Genomic DNA, 14076 nt, shown 5'->3' on the forward strand with positions numbered 1-14076 from the left:
ACTCCAATCTGAAACACTGTGGTGGGTCCGGATCTGTAAAACCCACGATCGTACCACTCTGGGGGGATGTCAGTACCTAGAATATACAGACATAATAAAAAGACAGTGAGGATGAGGATCTTTGTTTCAATGTAAAGTCACAGATGGGTAAGTTAGTGAAGAGCAGGAGTAAAGCCAGACGTCTTACCGAAGAAGACGCGGTAAGAGGCTCTTTTCTTAACGAAGCAGCTCAGACCAAAGTCGATGAGGCGAACTCGCGGGATGTCCGAGCTGGTCTCGATCAAGATGTTTTGCAGTTTTATGTCCTGGTGGAAAATGCGTTTGTCTTCAAGATCAAATGTAATTACATATGAATCAGCATTTATAATATAGTCATTTAATTTGACATTATTTTGAAATGGGCCATTCTGCACAATGAAGACTATTACTTTTAGTATTTTAAGTATATTTTGATCATAATAGTTCTGTACCGTTACTTTTACTTTTCTGAATACTTCACAGTTCATATTCACTTCAAGTACATTAACTCAAGTAGTGAACCATATTCACGTGAATGCAGTGAGAAAAAAACCTGCGAGACACTAGCTATCCTGAAGGAAACTTGGGAGGGAACCAGCTGCTGGTTCGATTAGTCTTTCGCCCCTATACCCAGATCGGACGACCAATTTGCACGTCAGGACTACTGCCTCCACCAGTGTCCTCTGGCTTCGCCCTACCCATGACGCCTTTTACGTGAGCCGATCCCCGCCTATATTTTCTCAGTTAAATATTGTTGTAAATTGAATCCCTCGACCATTTTTAACATTTAGGAACTGTTTGTAAATGATTAGGGTAGAGGATGGGCGCTGAATGGAGGAAGAGACCCATGTCTCTGATGTGTGTGTGTGTGTGTGTTGTCCTCAGGATGACTTTTTGACACTATAACAGAGATGAATGACAAAACACACAGAGATGATGAAACACATGACAAAGCACTCAGAACCAGCTTTAGTTCCTGCTAGATGTCTCCAGGACCACATTTAGCCATGAAGACAAACACAGACTCACATGGTGAAAACAATACTGGCAGCGATGTCACAGCCGGGGAAAATGAAACACACAAGTGAAAAACCTGTTCAAACCTGACAGTCTGGCCACTCTGAATACACCAGAGGATAGTTTGACCGGATCCAAAATGGAGTCGCCCCAAACACACCGAAATAGAAGACTGAGCACGGTTTAGAGACACAACATCTGCACAGATGAAACCAAAACTATCTGCATGGAGCGATAACACAAAAGGAAAGTGAGAAAATATGTTGTTGGTTTTGTTATTTTGGTGAACTGAACTATTAAGGATGTATATGTAAATAATGATAAATACTTACTGCAGCTCATATTTTAGACTCAAAGACTTATTGGCACTTTGCTGTTGTCTCACTTATGGATACATATTTAGGAAGTGTTCCTATATCGAATAATAAATGATAGAGATGCACCGCTTACGGTTTTCAGCTGATCGGCCGATCAGTCTCATGTCTCTAATTTATTTTATTTTTATGTCGACACATTCACACTCTCTCACACACAAACACACACACACACACACACACACACACACACACATCATTTTAATTGTGTTTTTTTAATACAAGTAACCACGACAGATAACAAACTAAAAGGATAACAGAATTGTTGACAGTTCACACTTCGGAAGGGTTGTAATAAGTTTTCAGAATGGTGGTAAAAAAAGTTAGTCTGGACCCTTACTGTCAATTATTGTCCAAAGGAATCGTCAGGTCAGACTTTTAAATAATCTGAATTGGTGCGTCTCTAATGAAATGTTGAGTCCCCTGTGATTGGCTGAGTGACGTGCAGATTTAATTTACCTCTGGTTCTGTTGTCGTACAGACGAAGCCCAACACTGCGCCCACCCGTCCTCGGCCAACTCCTCCAAGCCCAGTGGTCCTTCAGCACCCCGGCGGACAGGGTCCACTGTACAACACCCCCTACCTCTCCTATGTGTCACAGATCCACTCTGTGCAGGTACGTGAGCAAATCAACGGTTACATATTTAATGCTTGTGTTGTTTTAAGACATGGAAACTCAACAAATCTGTAGCGCAACAGTATAATTAAAATTCCTGATAATTTAGTTTGAGCTACAAAAAACATTTATTTCCGTCATCGATTCATTTTGATTATGCTGATTACTTTGTCTATAAAAAGTCAAAAATAATATAAAAATGTAGAATCTACGGATGTATTTATATAGTTTATCTCTAAAATATGTGACACGTCCTCAGTGGGCAAGTGAAGGAATGTTGTGCAAACCTGGAGATGGCAGAAAAAGTTGCCTTCAGACTTTCCAGCCTGGCAACTGTGTCTTCCTAAAGCAAGCCTCTGAATGATACGATACCTTTTGATATTCCAAAGCGTGTCGGCAGAGTCGAGTTTAGATGTTAGAATTAGATGGTTGTTGCATAACCGGTCAAATAGACTGAAGTTAAACAGCTTGAAGTGTTGCGGATGTCTTCAGGGTTGACAAAACCACTGAGCTAGCAAATAGTTTAGGAGAGCAAGCCAAAGCTTTCCAATTCACACCGGTCCAACTCATCCTTATATTGCCAACTCAGTATTTGATGCCCAGTAGTCAAATATTAAATTAGCCATTAATCCACCCTCCCATCTTGGTGCTTGTGAAGCGCTTTTGTCCTATTTTGACCAGCTGCCTGCTCCTATAAATGAGGTTTTAGGTAGCTTCCTTTTCTTACTAGTTAAATAGCTTTTTGGGGGAAGTTGTTCCTTATCCAATGCAAGGGTCTGAGGACAGAGGGCTTTGTATGTATTGTCATATTGGGCTATACAAATTAACACTGAACTGAATTGAATCATTTCTGTATTTCAGCCCCCACCAATGTACCAGTACACCATGTCTACAGTCAGCCAGGGAAAATACCCCAGGACCAAAGGTAAAAGCAGCGTTTTTAATTCTTAATTTACATTTTCACAAACTGCTTTCTAAGATGAATGTCCTGTCGGCTCTTGTCAAAGCCAGATATCTATAACCTGTGGTACAACAGTGCAGTGACATTTGCTGAACAAAGCGTAAGAAGCTGTAATGTTTATCCTTCACGTTTCTGTCGTCTTGATGATGCTTTGCGTCCTCCAGGCCAAGTAGTGGCGCAGCGTTCTGACCACGGTTCTTCAGCACCGCCCATGATGCAAGCTGCGTCAGCAGCTGGGGCCCCGCTGGTAGCGTCCCCCTACCCTCAGTCCTACCTCCAGTACAACCCTCAGCAGTACAGCCAGCAGCAGGTCATCCAGGCCATGACACCCTACCCTGGACAGGTAGGAAGTCTGCCCTCTGACCCCTTTATTTAATTCAGGGTTTAAATCCATGTGAAGCAGAGTGTTTGCAGTAGCATTAAAATAAACAACTGTTTTTCAAGTCACTTTAAGCTCTTCTTCTCCCTCTTCAGCCGATGTACTCCATGCTGCAAGGTGGAGCTAGGATGATAGGTCAAGGTGGGGGTCCCCACCCACAAGCCATGGGACCCCCAGGAGGCCCCCAGTTCTCTACACAGGGAGACGGATCTCAGGGACCACAGGGCATCTACGGTGAGTGGACCCAAAACAAAATATCTCTATGCACTCTAATGTAGAGAGCGCTCCAATATTCTGAATTTAAGGTTGTACTGCTAAATACTTTATCACGATGAGTCATGTCTGTACTTCTATTAAGAGTCTTGCATTCTATTGATAGTAAAACAACAGTATAAAGCATAATTTTCTTCTTTTTTTGTGCAGCTCAACAGTCCTTTGCCCACCACTCGGGTGCAGTTCATCAGCCCCAGCCCTCCATCACCCCGACAGGCAACCAGCCCCCTCCCCAGCACGCTGCACCGAGCCCTGGACAGGTGAGATACAGGACTGCATGGAATTCCCCAAATATACCGAAACACTTATGATGCGTCCCAATTCAGAGTCTAGATTTCTAGATGAATTGCATTGTAACAGGCGGACAAGCCTGGGCCAAAATTATACTCGTCACATGAAATCATTTGGGGAGGTGGTGGGTCCCGGTTATTGAGATTACTCAATTATCTCTTGACTTTGTGATCTCTCCTTTCAGAATGCCCAGTCAGGCCCTCAGCCCCAGTCCTTGTACCACTCAGGTCCCCTGTCAGCACCCACCCCACCCAACATGCCGCCGGGCCACACGTCTCCACAAGCCTCTTACCCCATTCAAGGCTACAGCATCCACAGCCACCAGGGTATCCCACAAGCGTACCCCCTTGGACAGATAGCACAGGTATGATACAGCCATCACTGCAAATGAGAGCATGTGTGAAATGAAAAGAAAGTTGTATCTTAAACTTGGTTTGTCAATCTGCTGCCCCCCCTCTCCTCCAGGCCCATGTACAGGGAGCCATGTCGGGTCCCCACCACTCGGGGGGGCCACGGTCAGCCCCAGTTAGTGATGTTGCAGCCGCCTCCTCAGCAGGGCCCCGGCTCAGTGCCCCAGCATCCCCAGCATGGACCACAGCAAGGAGCACACCAACACTTTTACATAGGACATCCACAAGGTACGAGACGTGAAAGCAAAAGCCGTCCCTTGATGCTGTCTGTGGCTTGAAGTGTAGCATTTATAGTGTTTTCTGTTTCCCTCACAGCAATGCAGGTACAAGCACACCCTGCTCCCTTCCATCAGCAAGGAAACTAAACCCCATCTACCCTCCTCCCCACCTCCCAAACTCTTCTTAGGAATGAGCCCCCAACATCCCCGCCGCCTGCTGGCCCAAACTGAACGCGACTCATGAAAAACAAACTGAAAGGATCGTACAGAAAGTCTCGCAGCAGCGTGTTCTTCTGCTGCAACATTCATCAGTAACAAACCTCGGTGTCGCCGAGGACCTTTTTAATGCCAATGATGGCCGACCCCTGCTGCCATCCTCCTCTTCTCTCCAACTTCTTCCCATTTCAGAGACATGAGGCACCTTGCTGGGCGGACGAGTCGGAGAGGAAAATATACGGATGAAAGACGGCAGCAGACACCATCTTCCAGCAGTGTGTTTTTAGCCTTGTACCACGACACACACGGGAGACAGACTGTCGTGGGATTCTCACGGATACAGCATGAAAGGAGAGGGGATTTTTAGCAAATCATTTCACTTTTTTTGAAAAGAAACTCGACCCAGTAGTAGAAAACACCCCTTTGCTTCTTCTCTCCTCTAGGGAAATATAATTAATAAAAAAAATAAAATGGACAAGACAAAAAAAATATTAAAACAACAATGGCCAAAAAAATAAAGTTTTCAACTTAACTTCAAAGCTTTGTTTTAATTTATTGTATCATTAATTGTACTTGTTTGAGTGTTCGTTTTGCTTTGCACTGCATGAAGCGGTTAACATCCATAATGAGACACATTTATTTTTCATTACACAACAAGAGCTCGTTAAACATTTGCTATTATGTCACTGTGGCGGCCCTGCCTCTAACAGCAGTGGTGGCTGATTGACTGCAGAGCACCTGGTCCTGGAGCATAAAGCTGCTCCAGTGTTGCTCTGGTATACGGGGAGTGATCGCTGCCGGTTATGTTTGGTTCTGCTGACAACACGCACACTTTATCACACACGCATCCACGTTGACATTACTGATGTTACTGACTGACACACTTCATAAAGTTAACCATTTCTTTATTTGGTTAAAATAAACACTTTACATAACCATCATCTGTTGTGTCTTTGCCGTATTTGTCATAGCCTAGGAGCCGGGTTGTGACAGTCACGCTGACGAAATTAAGTAATTACCTCAGAGGGGGATTTTTTGGATTCTCATTAGCTTGAATTTGTTCCACTCGCATGTTAATTTAAAATGGTCACTAGAGGGAACCGTCTTAATACACCAGCCTGGTGAGGCACACGGTCCTCGTTGCAGAAATGACTCTTCTTTGGGTTAGTGGGGCACTCTGCTTTCCCTTCAGGCCAGTATGACGCCACACTTTGTGGCTCAGCGACAGCTCTCTAGAGCTCTCTAGATCGATGTACCACAGGCCGTGTGGCCTAGTTTCCCCTCAGTGTAAGATGCTGGGACGCAGTGTGTGTGTGGCGGCCTTCTCAGTGCGACAGGGCGTAGAGCTGCTCGGCGCTGCGGTCCCGGTGTTAAGTACTGAGTTAACGAGTGCGCATGCGTGTAAGGCAGTTAGTTCTAGAGGAACGGAAGACGTGTAACCATTGTTGTTAATGTCGTGCATACGTATTAAGTAAAGTCTTAAACATGTACAGTTGTCGCTGGAGTTATTGCATTAACATGGTAGCAGAGGATGGTTGCTGGCAATTACAAAGTTCCGCCGCCGTTTGACGAGAAGAAGTCCTACGAGAGCTGGAAAAATGAAGTTGAAATTTGGAGGCTGGTGACGGACCTCGAGGAGAAGAAGCAGGCCTTGGCGGTCGCTTTATCGCTGACGGGAAGAGCGAGGGATAGTGCACTAGAAATTGCAGCAGTGGATTTGAACGACGATGAAGGAATGAATGTACTTCTCACGAAATTGGACGCTGTGTTTTTGAAAGAGGAAACGGATCGCCAGTACGAGGCGTACACAGAGTTTGACCGGATCACAAGAGAAAATGGCGTCTCCATGGTCGATTACATTGTCGAGTTTGAGTGCCGGTAAAACAGAATACGTAAGTTCAAGATGGAGCTTCCAGATGCTGTCAGCTTTCAAGCTACTTGATACTGCAGGACTTAATGTTAAAGACAAACAATTAGCGCTTACCGCATGTCCAAACCTTTCGTTTGTAAACATGAAGTCAGCCTTGAAAAGAATCTTTGCCGATAATTCTCCACAAGAGGGAGCTGATGACCTCCGTGTGTGTGGGGGTGCTGCCGAATCTGCCTACTACACACGGTTTACCGGCAAGCGTGAAAGTAATGCCAGGTCAAGCCCACAGATCCATACGGCTGTTCAAGGGACGAATCCACTGGACAGATACAGTAGATAGATAGATAGATATCTCTCCACACACACACACACACACACACACACACACACACACACACATTATTTTAAAACGAAAAGTAAGAAACATATGTATGAATTTTATATTGTCTTCAGGAGCAATATTTTATAATAAAAATGAGTTCTGTGCGGTTGAACTAAACCAAACCAGTGAAATTGAGACTGTAACAGGTTAATAGAAGTTTGCTGATGTAGGAGATCTGACTACAGCATGACAACATAACAAAGCCTGATTTCAGCAGGTCATACCACTGCCACTTGGCACAGAAGTAGTCCCGGTCTCTCTCGGCCTCCTCCACGGCGTAGCCTCGACCCTGAACAAAGCTCTTTGCTATTGGACAGGCCTCGTTCAACAGGCCTAGACCCCAGGCAGTTATTGGCCTGCGCTGGACCGCGTATGCCGTGAAAAGGGCCGATGCTACGGCTCCCAGGAAACCAGTGGGGTGAGGATGGGTCATCCTGCCCGTCTCTACTGCAACAGCCACCAGCGACAACAGCTGGTCAGGCTTCGGATACCTGATGGGGAAAAAGTATTTACGTCCTTATCGGCTTTTATTATGTTATTATGATATATGTAGCTGAAGGTTCCACCATAAACCTAATGAGGTCCATCATATAGAAGATAAATACGTTTTCTGTGTTAGTATTCTGTCGGGATTAAAAACTTCTGTTTACAGTAATTACCTCTTTTCATGCTTTAATTGACTCCACATTGTTGTTGTTTTTACTGGTTCTGGCTCACGCTTTCACCCTGGAACTCTGTTTATGTTATTTTCTGCTTAGTGATCAAAGACTGTGCACATATTCCACTGCTGCATTTATTATAAATTACTTTGGATAAAAGCAGCAGCTGTGTGCCTCAACTGTAAATGTGTTTGAAATGTTTAATGTCACGTTTTCTTTGTGTCCTTGGGTGACCAAACCAAGTTGCACTATGCATTTTTAATAATGCTACTCCACTGACATTTCATTTTGCTTTATCATCCTAACCTTTTCCAGAACCTGCCTGAATATTTCTTTCTCTTTCTGCAATTTAAATTGAACAATTTAAAAGCTGGTGACTACCATCCAATTCCGGATTAATTCCTCTTTACAACCAAATGTGACGAGTTTAGAGCTTAAACGATTAGTGGAATCATTGCTTAGTTGATCTACATTATATTATTATATTAATCGCAACTATTTTGTTGACTGATTAATTGTTTAAATCACGTTTTGAGCAACAATGTCAAACACTCTCAGATTCTCCAACCTAAAGATGAGCTTGTTTTTGATCTGGGAAACTGGGATGGACATTTTTCCCTACACTTAATTAATAGATCAAATAATCAGAAGATCAATCGATTGAAAATAATCATCAGATCATTGTAGATCCCAAAAACCAGAGTGAGGAAATGTATTCACACTTACTCATCGTATTTCAGAGACAGTAAGTCAGGAGTTATTTTGGACTCTGACCTTAACTTTGAAAGTCATGTCAGTAACTCTCTCACTTTAAAAACAAATCAATAATTGGGAGGATTTATATATCAAGCCATTTCTTTTAAGAAACTTGTTTCGACATAGTATAGTATGTCGAAACAAGTCATAGTAAATGTAGTTCATGTTACCAACTACCAAGGAGGGCTGCTGTAATGCTCCCTAACCCCAAACATACAACTGTAGTTACTGTCTGTGTCTGAGAGGTGAATCCGGGTTCTTTGCTTTTTTTGGGTGGAAGGGTGTTTTACATGTGCCTTTTGATGTAACACACACTGAGTTTACTTATTAATAAATTTGCTTCATGAATAAAATGTCCTTGCATATTACTACAAATATCAAGTATGTCCCAAACTAAAACTAAACCCTACAGATTTCAGGAGACAAATGAAAGTCCAAAGACAACAGAGAGGTGCTTAGATTTGCTGGATCAGCTGCCATTTAAAAGATATGAATTGAACGTATCTCCTTTTCCCTCGCTTAGTCATCAAGTTGCCCTCTACCTGCTCGAGAAGGCAATACCGCAATATAATTGACAATTAAAAAATAATAACCATGGAGGAGAGAACATTGAAACTGGAATGCATAAGGATAAGACTGTTATTGTATTTATATTCTAAGGATTTTGATTGATTGAATAATTTAATAGCACATCAAAAATAACAATAATATAAATAATAAAAGAATATGCATGGGAAAAAGCCTAAAATGCTCTCACGGTTCTACTCCAGTTTTGATTAAAACGATCAAATCAAATAAACTTAAGTGATTAAAAAATAATTTTATTAAAAATTGTAAACAGTGACAGGGATCTGAGCTGTTTACTATTGTCCCACATGTTGCAATATATACACTAGACATTTATAAATGGACATATTAATAATACACATGATAATATTGTGTAAATAATCGAGCGCCTCTTAATTTATTTTATACGAACAGTTATGGTTACAGACTCTCTCTCCACCTCCCTACACTCATATTGTATTTAGAGTGTAACTCATTCGCCAAGAAATAGACGCTCAATAAACAAAGTGAAATATGAATTTCACTGACAGCATTATTATGATTATATTTCAGGATATTGCAATAATGTTTTTATCGTTAATTCTTTTGGCCACAATAATCACAGGTGTAGATAGTTTTTCGTATACAAGAACACCTAAAAAATGGGTACTAGAGACGTATGTGCTGGGTACGTGATGGGACAACCGTCCTACCTGAGACCAATGCACATGGACCTCATGGCTGCTCCACAGCCCGTCCCCTCTGGATTCTAGGGCACTCTGTAGCCCCCTTCCTCTCCAGGCTTCAGCTGGGAGACTCCTTTAAGGGCAAATGAGAGTAAGTCCGATCTCTGCCATGACTACAAATAAATGAGATATGATTATAAAATTAACTTTGTGTCACCCAAAATGCTTGAAGGCCCTGGTTTCCTCCCATCCATGTCTTTCATACCCTCCACATATCGAGCAGCCACCTCATGCATGAGTTCCTCCCCCGCCTTTCCTACGAGGGAGACAACGCAGAGCCAACTTGTTCAAACTGCAAAATGTTGTCCTTATTAACTTTTTAAAGATGAAAGGGGCCTGCTACCAAGAATGGCTGTTTGCCTTATCACAGCAAAGGTCAAGTTGAATTTCTACCATTTTCATTTCACTTGTGCAGAGCCGTAATAGAGCAGCAAATCAAGGCAAGACTGGAAATTAGATTAGACCTTTAGTTATGAGGAGGGTGTGGTGTGTGTGTCCCAGTGAGGGCTCAACAGAACACCGATTATCAAATCCAATAAAATGCTCGTTTGAAATGAAAATAGCAACGGAGGGACAGAAACTGGATAGAGAAAATAGTTTCAATGTCCTTTTAACCTCACCAGTGGCCAGTCCTTCAGCCGGTGCCAGATGCTGAACTGTGTCGTCGCTCACCGGCCAGTCAGGGAGCTCGGCCTTGATGTTCTTCAGACCACCAAGCTCTTTGAGCTCCTGCAAGGAGAGAAAGGGCAAGGGCAGACATTTTAGGGTAACACCACCTTCAGTAGTGCTTTAGTTTTATCACAACCTTAGCCCCTCCTTTCATATTGGTCCTGCACTGACCTGATGAATAGCTGGTCCCGACTCATTGTACTCCCAGAGCTGGTTCCTGTATCCCAGAGCATCACCAACACCACTTAGCAACACGGCTGCTTTATAGTGCTCCACTGTAGCCGAGCTAATGGGACAAAAGAGAACAAACAAATGTATGTATGCCACTGAGCCATAAGGAAACTAAGCCACTCCAGGGAAACTATAAAACCAGAAAATTGCAAATGTAGATGCTCTTTTTAACAGTCCAATTTTCACTGTAACAGTACTGAGGAGAAGATGTTTTATGAGTTTTTATCAAGATCATTTCTTCTGTCTGAGTAATTTCAACTGAAGCGGTGTTGCACATTTAAATGTTTATATTTGATTTGTAGAAAAACACCAGTAACATCACCAGCGTTATCTGTTTCTATTGATCATAATGCAAATAAAAAACACTGTGCTAAGTGAACACTTCAAAATAATATTACAACAAATAAATGATATATAAACACACACACACACATGCATGAAGACATCCTTTTCTGACCATTTATGTAACGTTCAAACATCGACATGTCAACGAGTCATCTTAGACATTACGTTACTCTCTGGCTTGATTTGAGAATACTTTCAGTCAAATGTTGCACTTGCTGCAGGAAGTCTCCATGCTGTGGTCAGTGGAAGTCTCACCGGTCCATTGCATGGTGTCAATGTACATGTTGAGGTTTAAAACAAAGGATGTGAGAGCCTGCAGGCCGCAGGTACTTTTCTGCTGCGAGCTTCTTACTGCGCATCAGAAAAATGAGCTGGATCCGGTTCAAAATTAAAAACAATATTTAATGTACTACACAAAGTTCACTTACAAACTGAATTAACTATCAATAGTAATATTTCATGAAATAGAGGCCCCATCCGCACCACACGACAGACTGGTGTGTCCGCCTCATGGTCCAGATGAGGTCTGATTATCTCCGGGGATTCAGTTTCTTTGTCTCTCCAAAGTCTCTGAAATGTCTCATATTACACATTCCTTAGCCCATCGATCAGCTCAGTGATTGGCTGAACCCTTCGGCCTTCAGTCGGCCACTTCCTTGACCAATTCACCCCCCTTCTTGAAGGCTGTGCTCAGAAAGTCTCCAGCAACATCCCCCTCTCTCTGACTTAATGGCGGTGTCATAAAATCTCTGGTTTCTCTCACAGTGCACAACAAATTCAGTAACTCTCCCTTTAGTTTAAACCTTCTACAAGTAAACATATTGTAACACATAATATCCATCGCTAGGAGCGCTTTAAAACTTAAATTCCTCACATACAGATCCACTGGTGCCTGTTCCGTGCTTTCTGAAACAGCATGGACTTTCTCGGGCTTGTATTTTCATGGCTGCTACTGTGTTTTTGTCCTTCACATATTAGCAAAGTGGTTGGGCTTTTTGCATTTGTTACACTGACGTCCTTTTGCGGGGCATTGCTCCGTGCGACCGTGTTCTCTTCCTGCTAACTGCATGAACAGACTGGCTAGCTGTATTAGCGGCGGGGCAACCCATAGTCTTTAGCTGCTGCTGTGACAGCTCGTGTGAGCTGCAATGTCGATCGCTTTCTCGAGCGTGAGATCTGGACCGTGACTGAGTAGTTTTTCCCGGACTCTTGGAGAGTTTGTGCCGAAAACGATCCTGTCTCTAATCATCTCATCACCGTTAGGGTAGTTGCAGTCTTTTACTAGCAGCTTTAGCTCAGTCACAAACTGGTCCAAATGTTCACAATCCTTCTGTATCTTTTCGTCAAATTTATATCGCGCGAAAATGGGGTTAGCTTTGGGCGTTACAAATGCTTCAAACTTCGCATAGTACATTTGGAGTACCTTCCTCTCATCTGCCGTGAGGGTCCATGTATTATATACATCTCTGCCTTTTTCACCGACCCACAGGAGTAGATAGCTGCACTTTTCTTCCTCCTCTTTAGCGCTCAGCGGGCCGGAGAACATTAGCTCCACATGCTGGCGAAACTTTCTCCATGCGTCGGGCAGGTTAGATGAATCCCAATCCACCCGTGGCGTGGGGACGCCTGTGTTCTCCATCTTCCGTCGTCAGGTCGAAGTGAAAAGCAAGCTATTCTGACACCATGTACTACTCTGTTTCTACTGACATGTACGTGTCTAAGTAAAATGAATGATACCAGTTTGTCTCATAGGGCGCGGTGGGCGTCCATCTTTGTTTGTATCGTTCGTTGAACCGGAAGTATCCAAGATACTACACCCATGTCGTTCTAGAACGGCATGGGTGGGCTTTGATCTGTGACGTCACAGATCAAAGCACAGGTCAGCATAGCTCAGCACTCAAAGCCCACATTTACATTACATTACATTACAGTCACTGAGCAGACGCTTTTATCCAAAGTAACTTACAAGTGTATTCAACATCGGTTTTCGAGAGAACTAGTCACCAGAAGTAATAAGTGCATGTCATTTCCTCAAACAAGCATCTAAGAGCATAAACCTACGAATACAATACAATACAATACAATACAATACTCCGAACACATTTTTGTTAGGAGACAAACTGTATATTTGTGGCAGTATATTTGTGTCATCTAATTTCCCCCTGGGGTTGAATAAAGTTTATATCTATCTATCTAGTAGTAGTAGTACAGACCAGTAGTTGAAATGGACGAAACAGGAGACGGATCTCAAAACGTAAATGTATATGTACGTTATAGAAGAAATGATAATCATGTCATACTTATTGACCTTCACTACCCCGGATTCATCTTTCCTCCTACTGCAACAGGAGATCGACATTATGTTGGAATCCAGGGCTTGGTGGAATTTGTCAACAATGATGGAATACCGGATCACACCCCCATCTATTTGGTTTATAGCTGGTGGAGGTTTACGGCCGAAGAACTAATTGTGATCGATGAACTCCAACGCGATCAAAGGGACCCAGCCAACGAATATGATTACAATGACAACATGAATAATATTGTCAACATTGACAACAATGACGGCATCAACAACGACAATGTAGATGACAACGCTTACAATCGCAATCTTGATAACAATAATGAATATGCGGAAGTGGCTGGTCCATCCAATAAATGGGAAGAAAGCAGACGGTGGGATGAGTTTGCTGAAAGCGACACCGACTTCGACGAGGAAACTGAAACTAGTCCAATCGAACACGCTAAAGTTCCTGAAGACGATCCTCTGCCTGGTCCATCCAAGAAACGGAAGAGAAAGACTAACAGAGTAGAAGAGGAGAGGAGCTGCAAAAAAAGCAGACGGTGTGATGAGTCTGCTGAAAGCAGCACCGACTTCAACAAGGAAACTGAAACTAGTTCAATCGAACACACTAAAGTTCCTGAAGACGATCCTCTGCCTGGTCCATCCAAGAAACGGAAGAGAAAGACTAACACAGTAGAAGAGGAGAGGAGCTGCAAAAAAAGCAGACGGTGTGATGAGTCTGCTGAAAGCAGCACCGACTTCAACAAGGAAACTGAAACTAGTTCAATCGAACACACTAAAGTTCCTGAAGACGA

The 14076-nt window shown here is 43.0% G+C and overlaps 1 protein-coding gene and 1 pseudogene across 1 annotated transcript; one reads left to right on the forward strand and one right to left on the reverse strand.

The window, feature by feature from the left end:
• The first annotated feature begins 1716 nt into the window (after positions 1–1716).
• On the forward strand, positions 1717–4801 carry LOC142940925 (ataxin-2-like protein). The gene is made up of 9 exons (XM_076083127.1): positions 1717–1722; positions 1891–2025; positions 2887–2950; positions 3151–3329; positions 3461–3599; positions 3789–3898; positions 4114–4293; positions 4395–4454; positions 4655–4801. The coding sequence occupies exons 1-9, from the start codon at positions 1717–1719 to the stop codon at positions 4799–4801; spliced, it is 1020 nt and encodes a 339-aa protein (XP_075939242.1).
• Positions 4802–5661: 860 nt separating this feature from the next.
• LOC142940937 (ADP-ribosylhydrolase ARH1-like) lies at positions 5662–12753 on the reverse strand (annotated as a pseudogene).
• Positions 12754–14076: the final 1323 nt, after the last annotated feature.

This window comes from Anarhichas minor, unplaced genomic scaffold (genome assembly GCF_050575085.1).
Source record: "Anarhichas minor isolate MPS153535 unplaced genomic scaffold, ASM5057508v1 ptg000121l, whole genome shotgun sequence".
Taxonomy (NCBI): domain Eukaryota; kingdom Metazoa; phylum Chordata; class Actinopteri; order Perciformes; family Anarhichadidae; genus Anarhichas; species Anarhichas minor.

Coding starts and splice junctions, on each gene's coding strand:
- LOC142940925 (XM_076083127.1), top strand. Junction 2,951..3,150: donor AAAATACCCCAGGACCAAAG/GTAAAAGCAGCG, acceptor TGCGTCCTCCAG/GCCAAGTAGTGGCGCAGCGT. Junction 3,600..3,788: donor GGGACCACAGGGCATCTACG/GTGAGTGGACCC, acceptor TTTTTTGTGCAG/CTCAACAGTCCTTTGCCCAC.